The sequence below is a fragment of the Mobula birostris genome, chromosome 3 (genome assembly GCF_030028105.1).
Source record: "Mobula birostris isolate sMobBir1 chromosome 3, sMobBir1.hap1, whole genome shotgun sequence".
NCBI lineage: Eukaryota > Metazoa > Chordata > Chondrichthyes > Myliobatiformes > Myliobatidae > Mobula > Mobula birostris.
In genome coordinates this window covers 94,197,859-94,214,483 of record NC_092372.1, presented here as the reverse complement: position 1 = coordinate 94,214,483, position 16,625 = coordinate 94,197,859, and the positions used below count along the sequence as shown (strand labels likewise).

At 39.9% G+C, this 16,625-nt stretch overlaps 1 protein-coding gene across 1 annotated transcript in view; it reads left to right on the top strand.

Moving 5' to 3' along the window:
- The window catches only part of coq2 (coenzyme Q2 4-hydroxybenzoate polyprenyltransferase), a 42,627-nt gene that overhangs the window by 22,595 nt on the left and 3,407 nt on the right, over window positions 1-16,625 (top strand). Inside the window, exons 4-7 of the mRNA XM_072254401.1 lie at window positions 2,905-3,026; window positions 4,922-5,007; window positions 6,926-7,059; window positions 10,341-10,529. Of these exons, the coding sequence (XP_072110502.1) occupies window positions 2,905-3,026; window positions 4,922-5,007; window positions 6,926-7,059; window positions 10,341-10,529 (531 nt within the window). The remainder of the gene's footprint in view (window positions 1-2,904; window positions 3,027-4,921; window positions 5,008-6,925; window positions 7,060-10,340; window positions 10,530-16,625) is intronic.

Below are 16,625 nucleotides of genomic sequence, written 5' to 3'. Positions count from 1 at the left end.
CCTAGGGAGAACAACTGCCATGGTAGCGTAGTGGTTAGCGCAATGCTATTACATCGCAGGCCGTCAGAGCTTGGAGTTCAATTCTGGCATCCTCCGTAAGAGGATATATCCTTTGTATATTCTTCCCGTCTGCTTGTGGGTTTCCTCTGGGTGCTCCAATTTCCTCCCACAGTCCAAATTCATGGCAGTTAATAGGTTAATTGTCCTGTGATTAGACTAGGGTTAACGAAGGGTCTCTGTCTGAAACGTCGACTGTACCTCTTCCTAGAGATGCTGCCTGGCCTGCTGCGTTCACCAGAAAATTTGATGTGTGTTGCTTGAAATTCCAGCATCTGCAGAATTCCTCGTGCTAGGGTTAAATTAGCGGCTTGCCAGGCGAAGCGTCTCAGTGGGCCAGAAGGGCCTGTTCTACCTTCACTATTCTTCGATTCTTCTCTCAGTAAATAGTGAAACAGTGTACTCATTTAATACCAGAGCCACTTGCTCTGACTCTAAGCACAAATTCCCTTCTTTGTCCTTCAGTGGACGTTCCCTTTCCTGACTTATCAACAGTAAATATGCCTTGGGATTCCCCTTGATCTTGTTTGCCAAGGGCAATGGGCCCTACTGGCCTTCCTAGTTGTCTGTTTGAACACTTTTCTGTTGTGTTTATACTTCCAAGGGCCCAGTTTGATTTTAACTTAATAAGACCTACATATGCTCCTTTCTCTTCCTGACTAAATTTAGGATCTCTTGGGTCATTCAGAGTCCCCTGACCTTATCTTCCTTGTCCTTTCTAGAATATGCCAACCTTGATCAGCTGGTCTTTAAACTCCCAAATGTCTGATGTGGATTTGTCTGAGAGCAGTTGCTCCCAATCACACCCCTGCCCCCCTTAGCTCCTGTCTTAATTTGCCCTCCCCCCATTGAGTACCCTCCTGCAAGATCTGATTTTATCCTTACTCATAACAGAATAAGTTGTGGTTACTGTTCCTAAAATGTTCACTTACTATTAGGTCTGTCACCAAGCCAGGTCCAGTATGTTTGCTCCTCTAATTGGACTCTCAACATCATGCCCCATCTAAGCCTCTTGAATTAGCAAAATTCCAAACAATCCTGAGGAGGTTAAAGTCCCCCAGTATGCCAACAATTTTTGTTTCTGCACCTTTTCATGATCTTCGACATGTTTCTCCACCTCTCAGTGGCTATTAGATCACCTATAGTATAATCACATCAGTGTAATTGTACCTTACTTATTTTAGAGCTCAGCCAAATTGCCTTTGTGGATGAGCCTTCCAGTGTGTCCTTGAACACTGTTGTGGCATTCTCCCTTATCAGTGGTGCAGCCCCTCCACCTCTTTTACCCACACCCCCATCACCATGTCAAAAACAACAAAACCCATCGAAGCCTATCCCGTGCCTCATGTAACCAGGTGTCCGTAATGGTAAAGGTATCATAATTCCATGAACTGATCCAGGCTCTGAGTTCGTGCTCAAGCATGGAAATAAGCCCACCAGTTCCACTATGTTTATTGGCCTTCTCCTTGTTGCCCTTCCTTTCAGTCTTACTTGTCAGACAGTTCTCCTTGCCCTCAACCCGACCACCTGCTGCTATGGTTTCCATCTCCTCTGCCGCTCTAGCTTAAACCCTCCCAAGTAGCACGACCAAACCTCCTGGTGAGGGTATTAATTTCCCTCCAGTTCAGGTGCAAACCATTTTTCTGTGAAGATTCTACCACCCAGAAGAGAGCTCAGTGATCCATAAATCTGAAGTCCCCCTCCTGCACCTGCTCCTTCGCACTATATCTCACCTCACCAGCACACGGCATGGGTAGTAATCCTGGAATTACCTTCTGCTGAAAAATCCCTTTGCAAGACCTCATCCCTGCTCCTGCCTATGCTATTTGTACCTATTATACCAAAGTTCATAGTAAAATTTATTATCAGAATACATACTTGTCACCACATACAACCCTGCAATTCTTTATTCAAAATTCTTTATTTTGAAAATAATTAATAATTGTTCTTTATTTTAAAGAACAAATTCTTTATTTGTTTATTCAAAACAAACCTAACCACGACCTTAGTTGCTCACCACCCCCCGCCCGTCAGAATGTACTGTAACCATTGCATGACATGCTAGACCATAGCACCTGGGAGGCAACACAAGTCCCAACTGTAGCCAGAAACCTCCTTGTGACAGGCCCACGTTATTTGTGAGCCTTCGATCCACAAATCCATTTGTGCAAATGTATGTGGTGCATGCTGTTTGTTCAGTCATCTCCACATATAATTTGCAAGCGTTGAAAACTCAGAGCAAAGAAAATCAGATGAAGATCAGACTACATAATTAATGCAGGAAAACAGGTAATTGCAAAGGGTTCACAACCTTTTTCTTACAACTGTAATTGTTTAGCAATTCATTTGCATGTCTTGATAGTCAAAACATCGACTATCCCTTTGTCTCCATAGATACTGCTTGGCCTATTGAATTCCTCCAGCAATTTGTTTTCGCTCCAGGTTACAGCGTTTACAGTCTCTTGTGTCTCCGGTCACATTGGCACTGGCCTTTTAAGAGCAAGGTCTCTAAAATTCTTTGTATCCGGAAGTATAATCTTGCACAATTTTCACAGTCATTGATTTGCATTGCAATTAGTCACAGAGAATGCCTGTTAACTTTGTTTCTCTGGCTACAGATGCTGTTAGATCTGCTGAAGTTTTGTTTTTGCTTTTATAATTCTAAATGAGGGTTTGTTTCATCCTAAGTTTCTGCCTGTCTATTGTACATTTCCAGTATTTTTTTTTAAATTGCAAAATGAAAACAGATTACTGTGATTCCAATGCCACATTTTCTTGTGCTGTCTTCCACCACGTGTCCTCAAGGGTTCCTGTTAATCATCATGTATTTCCTCTGTTCTTGAACAGGTTGTTAGAACTGAAAATCGGCCCATAGCTTCTGGAGAAATCAGTCAGTTTCAGGCTCTTGTGTTTTTAGGTGGTCAGCTGAGCCTAGCACTTGCTGTTCTTTTATGTTTAAATTATTACAGGTAAGTGAAGTAGCTGCCCTCTATTTGTAATAGGTCAGATTCTGCTATTTGATTTTTGTAAATGGAATGAGAGAAATAGATTTCATATGTCTATTTTCTATTTTTATACCAAATGTTGTATTGTCTTTCTAGGACAAAGGTGCCACCTTCTTGAGGCACTGCCTCTTGAAAGTGGCCTTGATGGCTAGGAGGGTTGTTGTGTCTGAAACTGACAGTGTATTGTGAAAGATCAATGTACATAGGAGTGCTTGTGACTGGGAAATTTTTTTCCCCAAGATGCTGCAAAAGAAGGATTGCACAGGAAGTGATGTAGTTGATGCTTCTCTAGCAAATAAATCACATTAGTTGTACAATTTTAGCACAACACTAAGTGCCCAGACAAATTTCAACTGGCATGGAATGACCCAGATTGATTGTTACTCTTTTTTTTATTCTGTTGTAAGTAGATTTTCAGACCTACGGCACAAAGACAGGAGCTCTGTGTAACCTAATTATTGGGTATTATTTGTCAGGAAAATAATTTGTTCATATTTGCCTGCTGAAGGTACTCAAACTTTATTTCCTATATTATCCAGATTGGATCAGTTAATATCCTCAGCTGATTAGGTCAATCATTTTCGATGAATGGATATGTACGTGGTGGCCCCTGCAACATTATTAAGGGCCAATTATGCAAGTGATTAACCAGCTGTTAGCAGAATACAGACATCCTTGCTTGTGACCTACTACAGAATGTGCTGAAGATGATATGCTGGTGCATCTCAGAATCAGGGTTTCATTTCACTGGCATATGTCTGCAGGTCTTTCACTGTTACCTTTGGGTTCTTTTTCACCTCTTTCAGCATTCATTGATTGGATCACCTGACTCCACATAACTTTGGTAGAATCCATTACCCAGAGCTTCACATACTTTTTTGAACCTAGACTGTGATTGTTTAATGGTAATTTCAGTATTGATGAGAAGAAGTACAATTGTGTATGTTACTAGTTTAGGCAGATTGTATTTGTCTATTACTGTGACTTAAAATGAAGATCAGTCCACATTTTATGAGTAATTGATGCAGAAAACCAGGTCATAACAAAGGGTTCAAACTTTTTCTTGCAACTGTATGCTCTGTCTTCATTGTCCATGAAGAATAGAGGCACGTACTTCATGTGGATGAAACAAATGCAGAAACCACTAAGGTTCTGTCATATGAGTCCAGTGCACCTGCCAAATAACAATAAATGTATTGATTGTGTTGACATTTATAAGCAGTGAAAATACAACGCATCTGTATAAACAAAGACTCACCTGTCTTTGAATAGCAGTTATAATGTTACACAGCTTGCAACCACTAGATGAGTGTGTTCTGGAAACTGTTCACAGCAACTCTGCAGCAAGGATGTAAAATTCATTTGGTCCTTCATTGAGAAGCATCAAAAAAGAATGTTTTATATTGGTACATATCTCTGCTCCTTTGGGCTATTTCAGGTGTTTATTATACTTCAAAATCTTTAGAGAAGGTCAGGGTGGTGTGGACCAATATCCATAGAGAGCAAATCAATGGATGACAAGGAGTAACTGTGCTACATTCTTTATGCAGTGCACAGAGCATTTACGTGTAAACTATTGAATAAAAATTTATTGCTTGAGTGAATAGAAATTAATCCACTTAAGTTACATGAAAATATTGTGGTTTAATTTCATGTTTATATTGGATGGTGTTCTGTGTTGTTTACTGAATACATTTTGCTAGCATCTGCAGTTTCCTTTTCATTTTCAAATCCAGCAGCTTTAACAATTTGTTTTATACCTCATCACTTCATTTCCATGGAAGCTGGCTAAGACACCAATTTAAATCTAATTGCTCTATTTTTGTAAATCTTCTGAAATATTTTTTTTCTCTTAACAGTATTGCACTTGGAGCTGCATCACTGGGTCTCGTGGTCACCTACCCTCTGATGAAGAGGCTAACTTACTGGCCACAGTTAATTCTGGGTAAGAAAGTTGTGACTTCTGAGTAACTCCATGAACAGGAGGGAAACCTGTTGAAATCCGCAGCTATAAATAAAATGCTATAACTTGGATTTTTAAGATTCTTCTGAAAAATATTCAAGTTCTGTCATTACCAATTTTTAAGACATAGGAGTAAAATTAGGCCGTTCAGCTTATCGAGTCTGCTCCATCATTCAGTCATGGCTGATTGATTACCCCTCTCAGCCCCATTCTTCTGACCTCTCCCCATACCCTGTGACACCCTTACTAATCAAGAACTTATCAGCCTCTGCTTTAAATATACCCAATGACTTGGCCTCCACAAAGGCAATGAATTCCGCAGATTCACTGTCCTCTGGATAGAGAAATTCAGCTTCATCTCTGTTCTAAAGGGACGTCCTTCTATTCTGAGGCTGTGCTCTCAGGTCCTAGACTCCCACTAGAGAAAACACCTCTCCACGTCCACTCTGTCTAGGCCTCTCTATGTCAGATAGGTTTCAGTGAGAACGCCCGTCATTCTTCTAAACTCTAGTGAATACAGGTCCAGAGCCATTAAACGCTTCTCATACATTAGCCCTTTTGTTCTCAGGATCATTCCTGTGAACCTGCTATGGATCAACTGCAATGCTAGCACATCATAGCATTGATAAGGGGCCCAAAATTGCTCACAATACTCCAAGTGCAGTCTGACCAAAGTGTTATAAAGCCTCAGCATTGCATCCATTGCTTTTATATTCTAGTCCTCTTGAAATGAGTGCTAACATTGCATTTGTCTTCCTTACCACTGACTCAGCCTGTAAGTTCACCTTTATGTTATCCTGCACAGGACTCTCAAGTCCCTTTGAACCTCTGATTTCTGGATTTTCTCCCCGTTTAGAAAATTTTACTTTGTTATATGTCTTGAGTTAAAAAGGAAATAGATTTTAAAACAATGTAAGAATTCAGTACGGTGAGACCACTTAATTTATTGCACTGTGCTCCTGTGTACTGAGAAAAAGAGATCCATGTTCCTTCAGCTGAATCCATGCCTCTTGCTGAATAACATCCTCTGCTCTATTGAGTAAAGTTAAGAGATCTGGCCATTGAGATTCTATCAAGCTGCCTGAGAATTATTTAACCTGTAATTTCTTCCAAAGAATTGGAATTGAACATCTCCCCCCTCCCCCACATCTCCACTAATACTCTCAATTATTTCCTTATCCATTTTTTCTTATGTAGGAATATACAAAATGTAAATGTTAGTTCTGCTTTTGAAGTAGCCAGCTTTCAGTTATTCCAACCAGGTGATACATTGCTATATGCTACTGCCTCCAAATACCCTGCCGCCTTTTGCATGCTATGTAGTTTCATTCATTTTAATAATTTCTAAGCAGTCTTTAAATTTAGCTTTATTCTGGATAATCTTAAACAAACTAAAAAGCATTGTAAGATCAAGTTCCTATTCCTAGACTACTTGCAGTTTTTGAGTTATTCACATGACCCTTCCATTAAGATGGTGATGGTCATATCTTTGTATGCAGAACTAATTACTTTCCACTTGTCCATCTTTGGTATTTAAATTTTTTATGTAGTCAATGAACTACTGTTTCACAAAATAAAAAATTAGGAACTTATTTATCAGAAGTAGGACTAAATTTTTGAAAGATGCTGTGGATGAAGTTCATTAGAAGTTTTCATGTCTTGGGAAAATTATTTCAAGAGATTAAGCTGTTGCTTGATGCCATTTTTAAAATAAGAACGTCTATTTGTTTGAGATGTTTGAAGCAGTGGTTTCAAGTAAAATGCAAATAGTCAATAGCTGTTTCACTTTACCTCTCTTCTCTTCACCCCCCCTCCCGGTTGATGCCCACTAAAATTTGGGGCAAGTCTTTTATAATTTATCTAAATATAGTTGATTTATCATAAAATTATTGTCTTATAGGACTTGCAATAAACTGGGGAGCACTTTTAGGTTGGTCTGCTGTGAAGGGTTCCTGTGATTGGTCAGTCTGTCTACCGCTTTATATTTCTGGTGTAATGTGGACATTGATATATGACACAATTTATGCACATCAGGTAAGTTAATATAATAGTTCATCTAAATGTTATTTTCGTAGCACCCAAACCAAACCATGGAGCCTCACAAGAGTTGTTAAAACCTAAGTTGCGTTATTTGAGAGGAACAGCTAAAACTGCATTTCATCATACTATAGCATTCCAGATGGTAACCAAACAACTTGTACTTATAGAGGTTTTAGATGGGAAAACAGGAAAACTATCAACATGGGTGGAAGGAAGATATAGTCTGATCCTGTGTACTGATACAGTATAAACATGAGGTTTATATTGTTATATTTTCTAACTTCAAAACATAAAACTAATTGAAAATGTAAGACGGGAGCCCAGAGTTAACGGGTCTTAATTTCATTTTCGCTTTAAGCAAAGCACGTGCTTGTAATGTGGCGGCGTAATGACGTATGCCATTTACATACTTTTGTATATAACCCGCAATGCATTATGTAAACAACAAAGAATGCTTAATCAAACAATATATTTACCATATTACTCAAATATTACTGGCATATTAAATACACATATATACAGTACACTATAGTACTGTGCAAAAGTCTTAGGCACATGTAAAAAAAATCTGTAAAGATGCTTTAAAAATAATGAAAAGCTTCTAAATAATATTTTATAAGAAAGTTGATTGGTAGGTTGTTCCAAGCATCTTGGAGAACTTGCCACAGTTCTTCTGCAGATTTTGACTGTCCCGCTTGCTTCTGTCTCCCTAGGTAATCCCAGATAGCCTATCACCTTCTAGCTATCTTCTCTCTCTCCCCCCCCCAACCCCACTTTTTATTCCGGCGTCGTCCTCCTTCCTTCTCAGTCTTGAAGAAGGCTCTCTGCCCAAAATGTGGGCTATTTATTCATTTCCATAGACGCTGCCTGACCTTCTGAGTCCCTCCAGTTCCTTCTATCTGCCATTTTTCAGCCCAGTTTTCCAGCTGGTCCAGATCCCACTGCAAACTTTGATAGTCTTCCACTCTCTCCAGTACACCACCAATCTTGGTGTCATCTGTAAATATGCTGAAACAGTTTACCTCATTATCGTCCAGATCATTGATATGGATGACAAACAACAATGGACCCAACACCGATACTTATGGAACACCAGTAGTCACAGGCCTCCAGTCAGAGAGGCAACTATTTACTGCCACTCTCTGGCTTCTCCAGTGAAGCCAATGTCTAATCCAATTTACTACCTCATCTTGGATGCTAAACGACTGAACCTTTTGTGACTAACCTCCAATGTGGGACCTTGTCAAAGGTCTTGCTAAAGTCCACGTAGACAGCGTCCACTGCCTTGCCTTCCTCAATTTTTCTGGTAACTCCCTTGAAAAACTCTTAAGGTTGGTTAGACATGACCTACCAAGCACAAAGCCTTATTGACTATCCCTATCAGTCCTTGTCTATCCAAATACTTGTACATCCGGTCCCTTAGAAAACCTTTCAATAACTTACTCACTACTGATGTCAGCTTTACGGCCTATAATTTCCTGATTTATTCTTAGAGCCTTTTTTTAAACAATAGAGCAACATTAGCTATCCTGCAATCCTCTGGCTCTTCACCCATGGTTAAGGATTTTGCAGAAAGAGCTCTGTCACTTTTCTGCCCAAATGACCAAACCTTTTAATACTGAGCTCAAATGCTTTCTTTCTCACTGTCAATTGTATCTTCTATTTTGTATCATCTTCAAACATCTTTATCATGCAACCTACATTTAATTCAAATCTTTAATATATAATTAGTTTTTCATATTCTAAGGAATTTCCCACATTCTCACAGCCCAGGATTGTTTTTTTTTGTTTGTTTACCCATGTGTTTAACCAATCCCTTCTTCAACAAGCAAAGCTCCGTTGTACAGTTGATTCTGACACCAGCCATAGTCCTTACTGCCTGTCCATCCTGCAGTCCTTTATTTTTGCCAAACCCCTCCCCCTCCAATTTCTCATGCTTAAGACATGACATTCTGAAACCTTCTGCATCATTGTTGCATCATGTCTTTTTCCATATGCTGAATTTCTAGCTCAATGCACCCTATTTCATAGTGTATTTCAATTTTTCTGTAGCGTAGAATATAGGAACAAAGAAGGTTTAGATAGAACCAACAGACAACACTAGCTAGGCAATATTAACATAATCCAGGGCTCCAGGAATGTCACATTTATAATTCTTGTCATTACATCAGAGGAAAGTTTTGTTACCTTAAACATTTATAATCTTGCATTCTTGTGCAATTAACTACAGTTAAAACATTTGCTTTCTTGGAACAACTGTTATTTGCCAATTAATTTAGCAGTACAATGTTTAACATGCTTTTGTTGCATTTATTGATAAAGCAAGATTTATGTAACACCTGAACAATCATATACCGTTATTCTACTTGTTAATATGCACTTTCTGTGTAACTAACATTTTATTCTGCACTCTTATTATAGATTTACTTTGTACCTCATTGCACTGTGGCAATGAATTGATCTTTATGAATGAGTATGCAAGACAGGGTTTTCATTTAACCTTGGTACATATGACAATAATAAACCAATTTACCAAGTGGTGTGTGTTTCAACAGGCAGTCTTGCCCTCTTTTAACCATAACTTGAATAAATCCAAAATATAATTATGAAGCTATTGTGTTTCATTTTCTCATGTCTAAATGAAATTTTACTAGTGAGGAGGCTAGTTTTAAAAAAAAATCATGCATGGCGGAAAGGATCTTGGAAAATTTTGTTTTACATACAAAATATAAGTGTTTTACTCCTTTCCTATATTTGGGAGGAGCGATATTTACTGAATTTTTTTAATGTTAGATTAAATATTTAATTAGAAACATAGAAAACCTACAGCACAATACAAACCCTTCGGCCCACAATGCTGTGCTGAACATGTACTTACTTTGGAGATTACCTAGGGTTATCCATAGCCCTCTATTTTTCTGAGCTCCATGTACCTGTCCAGGAGTTGCTTAAAAGACCCTATCGTATCCACCACCACCATTGCTGGCAGCCCATTCCATGTGCTAGCCATTTTAGCCCTGGGGAAAAGCCTCCTGACTATCCACGCGGTCAATGCCTCTCATCACCTTACACACAATTTTGTGTATTCCAAGTAAGTAAATGTTGTAATTTTTTTAATTGAAGAAAAGCATTGTCTCCAGATACTCATATACCTATTATGAATTGATAGATGTTGTATCTTGGTTTTGGGTGCATGATTATCATGAGAAAACAAGAGTTTTTTTTATGTGACATACTGTTCCTCAGCTTATGTTATTGTGGGTTTCTGTATCTAGGATAAAGCCGATGATATTCTGATAGGAGTGAAATCAACCGCACTGAGGTTTCAAGAACAGACCAAGCAATGGCTAATGGGATTTAGTGCTGTCATGCTGACAGGATTGACGGTGGTGGGAGTAAACAGTGAACAAACATTACCCTACTATGCAGCTGTGGTAGCTGTTGGAACTCATCTAGCCTATCAGGTATGCATATCTGTAGCTGTCCCTTTTAGAATTAAATGAGGCTGGAGTTGGGTTGGAATTAATTTTGTTACTTTCTATTCCCTTCCTCCTAAATCACAGTAGCTGCACTTTGGCATGGGAATGGTATTTCTTTTTAAAATACTGTTTGTTCTAAGGAAGCGAAATCCCTTGCAAACTGCCATAAAATGCTTCAATAAATTAACACGTAGTAGTACAATTTGAGGAGAATGTCCATCCAGTCTTGTGGTTACAGATCCTACATAAATTGTGTTCTGTAAGAAATTACTTCTTTAACATGCAATTCAGTTCTGCATTTGGCTACATAAGCAGGTCTTTATAATATTAAATCTTTAATAGTTCAGAATAGCTAACAATGAACATTTTGATTACAGATGAATAATCAATGCAGAAGATCACTGAATTAGAATTTTTAATACAGGCAGATACTCCTTGTGTAATTTTGAACTTTATAAAACTCTAATGAGTAGTAAAAATTACAAGGTTTCATTCCACCAGATTGTAAATGGTTGTTGGAACTAAATTTTAAAAATATAAACATTGATTTACTTTCTTTAGTTAATTTTTTTTAAATTTCATTTTCTGTCCCTAATTTGACATAGAACTTATTCATTCTCATTCACCCTAACCTGTCCGTTTTTCCTTTGATTATTTATCTAATTCTTTAAATTCATCGATTTTGTCTCCTTCATCATAGGAGGCCTCTTGGAATTGAGAATGGCCTGCTTCACTCTTATTCTTGTGAGTTCTGAGGTAGCTGATGAGGCAAATGTAGGAACCATAGACTCTTCCCCAAATGAGGTAACAGGTGACCAGTAAGATGAGTAGATGGGTAGATTATGAGGTGGTGCACTTCTATTGCATATTGTGGGGCTTCTGTGTGCTCCCAATGCATTGTTAGTACCATCCTGAGTGGCTCTTCTCCATTTAAGTACCATGGGCCAGGGGTTGCCATAAGTCAATGGAAATGTCTTAGAAAAGCTTGAGCGTGTTCTTAAATCATTTTCTCTGTCCACTTGTTAATCTTCTCCCATGACAGAACTAGGAACTGACCATCTGTCTGGGGAGCTCTGTGTCAGGCATGTGAACAATATGGCCTCCCATAAGTCGCTGGTGCCTTAATGCAGGGGATTTCCTCGGGAGATGGTTTGGTATTCCTTCCAATGGACTTGGATAGAGGATTGATGGAAATATTTCTAGTGCTTTGAAATGCCTGAGCTTTGAAGCATATAGGAAAGTAAGGCTACCTGCTGCCACGTGGGTGGAGTTTTGTAACTATTTTAAGGTTTTGATCTGTAAACACCCTTTTCTTCAATTGACCAAAGGCTGTGTTGGTGCATTGAGTACTTTGGTAGATTTCATCATTCATGTCTGCCTTCCCTAACAGTAGGGCCTGAAGTATGGAAAAACGTCCACATAATCCAGGGTCTCACTATAAGCCTTGATTGTAGATTATGTATGTACAGTACACCATGCCCACTTCTCCTAATAGCCTTCACTGCAGTCTTTGTATTAGAGGTTGCCTAAATATATTACACCAAATATCTTCTGACTTTTGGATTCTCTTATAAACCACAAAATTTATCCTATGGCCTAACTCAATGATCAGTTTTTTATGTAGTATATTTTTACTTTGTTGAATGCAAATAGCAAATAAATATCAAGTGGTACGTGGGAGTAGTAAGTTACAGAAATAGTCCAATCATGAGTGTGTCCAAGAAATTAGAAAAGTATATCCTGCTTTCCAGAATGGAATGATTTTGTTACAAGCTTCTTCCAGTATTCAAAAACATTTCTCCTTGAGGGAATCACCATTGGAAAAAGCTGTGAATCATATTTTGTTATAAAAGCAAAAGATGCTGAAAATACTCAGCAGATAAGGCAACATCTGTGAAGAAGTAAATGCAGTAATGTTTCAAATTAATAATCTTTTAGTACATTTGGTAAATTTAGGAAACAGGCAAAGAAGGGGGAGGGTGGGGAGAATGTCATAGGTTGGAGACAGAGAAAATAGATGAAGCCAATTGGTGTTTTCTGAGAAAGGGTGAAAATGGCTTATGATGGATGCTATCTGTTGGAGGTTGTTGGAGCAATTTTAGGGTTTAGGACATATAGCAAAATATTGACTTCAATGACAACCTTCGGATTTGAATATACATCGATTAAATTTAAAATGCAGCTCAGAACAATAAAATTTCAGCCCAGACAGACCAGGAAAGGAGCACTTAACTAATTGTCTACATATGTACAAATCTAATCAATATCCCATTGCATGGATACAACAGTAATTAACACTTATTTTGGGTGTGATGGTGGAAAGATCCAGCCATTGAAGCTGTTACATATAGTTCAAAGAAAGCATTGTAAATATGGATTTGTTGGAGTTGTCCTGATTCTTTTTCTTTGATCTTTAGCACATAAAAAGTTGTGTAGTCTTGGGCCAGGCAGACCTTTTCCCTTTGAAAGGGTCTCCATCTGATGCCTGCTGTATCTTAATTTGTCGAATAAAGAGGCGGCTTCATATCTACCAGTATTTCTCTCCAGTGACTTCATTCACACAGCAATAGAGGTGCCAAGGAGGAAGAACAGGGGAGCAAGAAAGAAGAACTAAACATGCTGAAATTGTGGAGTGAAGAAAGAACTTGTCGTTGGAGATCTGAAATGAGGAGGATGTCCAGCACTTCAGGCAACACTTTTGGAGAAAGAAAACATGAAAATATAGATTGGGAAATCTGAAACCAAAAGAGAAAATAGGCCAGGTGTCATCATGGAAGAAAGAAACAGAGCTAACACCACAGTTTTGACCTACCACCCCATTCCCCTCCCCACAGTCACCACCTGTTCTTCTGAACATTCCTCTTATTGCTGAACTGGCCACTTCTAACAGAAACTGAAAAGGCTGGTACATAGAATGCTTGAATTTGAGCTAGGGGATAATGTGAAAGAGAAAGAAAGATGTTGTTCCTCAAGCTTGCATTGGATTATGTTGGAAAGGTGTATGATTGTAAGTGGAATAGGCAATTAAAGTATCAGGCCACAGGAAGTTCAGGGTAATCCTTGGGAATTGAGAATTCTATAGATTGCATCTGGGGTGAGCTTTGCATGCAGAACTCTAAATTGAAAGAAGTGTGAGTGAATTGCCACCTCACTTGGAAGGACATTTCTTTTATTATATCTTAAACACAAGAGATTCTGCAGGTGCTGGAAATCCAGAGCAACACACACTCACAATGCTGGAGGAACTTAGCGGGTCAGATAGCATCTATGAAAATTAATAAACAGTTGACATTTCGGGTCAAGACCCTTCTTCAGGACTGTAAAGGAAGGGGGAAGATGTGAGAATAAGAAGGTGCAGGGAGGGGAAGGAGGACAAGCTAAAAGGTGATGGGTGAAGCCAGGTGAGTGGGAATGGGTGAAGTAAGAGATAAGGAGGTGATAGGTGGAAAAGGGAAAAGAAATGAAGGGTTGCTCCTCCAACCCGAGAGTAACCTCGTTGCGGCAAAAGGGGAGGCCATGGACTGGCGTGGCAGAATGGCAATGGGGATAGGAATTTAAATGGTTGGCCACCATCTAGAGTCCCAGACAGTCCTCCCAAGTGAGGCAACATTTCACCTGCACCTCCACTCCATCTGTTAACGGTTTATTCATTTCCATAGATGCTGTCTGTGTGGTGGTGCATGGCCAAGTGGTTAAGGTGTTCGTCTAGTGATCTGAAGGGCGCTAGTTTGAGCCTTGGCTGAGGCAGTGTGTTGTGTCCTTGAGCAAGGCGCTTAACCACACATTGCTCTGCGACGACACTGGTGCCAAGCTGTATTGTTCTCTTGGACAACATCAGTGACGTGGTGAGGGGAGACTTGCAGCATGGGCAACTGCCGGTCTTCCATACAACCTTGCCCAGGCCTGCGCCCTGGAAGCCTTCCAAGGCGCAAATCCATGGTCTCACGAGACTAACGGATGCCTATTATAAAATGCTGTCTGACCCGCTGAGTTCCTCCAGCGTTTTGTGTGTGGTGCTTTTAGTATATTGTTTTGGAAGTTGGTCTGTTTATCCCATTGTTTAATTCCAAATATTTGACTCTGTTCCTTCTATGCAACACAGGTAATTACACCTGTGTGGAAATTGGAAAGGAAGTTATAAACTATTATGTTGAGTTTATTGCCATATATTGTGTATCACAGCTTGTTGTTCTGATTGTACTTTGTTTGAAGTGCACTATTATGCAATCAGTATTAACATATCAACATATTGTCAGTTCACATCAAAGGTGGATAATATAAATCCTTTACTCTAAAAAGATGTTGCTAAATGGATCATTCATTGGAAAGTCCAAATACAGTGAGGAAACATTTTTTAAAAATTAACTTGTTTATTGTGGAGTTTACAAAGATTATTGGACACCAGAGAGAAGGAAAGGCGTTGTCTAGTTCAGGAGGAGGTGAGAGCAGTAGTGGAGGAGATGAGAGCCTGCAAGGCGATGGGAATGAAGCAACAGGGAGCTGGGACAAGATGGGAGAATGCGGTTGAGAGGAGAGTGTCCTGGGCTGATCTTTGGAAAGCCAAACCACACCGCATCCAATTTCTCATCCAGGCAGTGTACGATGTGCTTCCAAGCCCATCAAACCTGCACACATGGGGCAAGGCAGAGTCACTGTGCTCCAAGCGAGGAACCCTCTCAGCGGCTGTGCAAGGGCCCTTGGTGAGGGACGATACAGGTGGAGGCATGATCAGGTCCTGAAGACCATCGCTGAAGCCGTCAGCGCAGGAGTTGAGTGGGCGAAGCGGTCCCGACCCTCCAAGCAGACCATTGCCTTTGTCAGAGCTGGGGAGCAGCCAATACCCGCCAAAAGGACATCTGCAGGCATTCTGACCTCTGCAAGGGACTGGCAGCTGTTGGTGGACCTCGAAGGGCAGCTGAAGTTTCCCAACCATATCGCAGCCACCACCCTGCGACCAGACATTGTCCTTGTGTCTGACTCTACTAAGCAAGTGGTGCTGCTGGAGCTGACAGTCCCATGGGAAGGTAGCTTGGAGGAGGCCTTTGAAAGGAAACTCTCCAAGTACGCAGGACTGGTCAGCAACTGTCAGCAGGCTGGATGGAGAGCGAGGTGTCTCCCAGTGGAGGTTGGTTGTAGGGGATTCATAGCCCGTTCTTTAGTTAAAGCCTTCAGCAATTTGGGCATTGAGGGAGAGAGGAAGAGGAGAGCCATCCGCAGTACTACTGATGTGGCAGAGAGGGCCTCAAGATGGCTGTGGCTCAAAAGAGAGGAGCCATGGAGTCATAAGTAGCTAGCCATCTGGACACAAGCTGGGGTCTGATCAGCCCCGGCTGGGTCACCTGGAGGAGGTTGTATGATGTTGAAAGACCCGAAACACCCGATGATTCCAGGAACATCACTGAAGCTGTGTCCAGAAGCATCAATAGATGTATGTACACAGCTAAGTTATGAGATAGGAAAATTTCAAAGTCTGTATGTCTGCAGTCCAAAGCCTCTTAGTGATACTTAGCAGTTGTCCACAGAGTGCTAGTTTCATATAAACAGGTGTGATCTGGGCTTACTTATTCAGATGTAAATATCATTCCCAGTAATTAGTTTGTGCCAGCGTGAGTTATTTCTAGAGTAAATTCACTGCAAGGAAAGGAATAAACTAGATAACTTGCAGCATGTTTAGATTTCATAATTTAACTGGATTGTCCTGGGTGCTACAGACTTAAAAAGGAAATTTATAAGTGGGATTATTTCATCATTTTTTACTGCAGAGGTTTCCTTTGCACCAGGGAAGAACAAATTTAGTTCTATGACTTCTAATTTCAGAATCAGGTTTATTGCTACTGACAAAAGTTGTGAAATGTGTTGTTTAGTCACAGCAGTATTATGTAGCCATAACAAGTTACTGTAAGATATAATAATAAAAAAAAGTGCAAAAGAGGAATAGTGAGGCAGTGTTCATGATTTCATGGACTGTTCAGAAATCTGATGGCAGAGGGAAAGAAGCTGTTCCTAAAATGTTGAGTGTGGGTCTTCAAGCTCCTGTACCTCCTCCCTGATGATGGTAGTGAGAAGAGGTCGTGTTCCAGA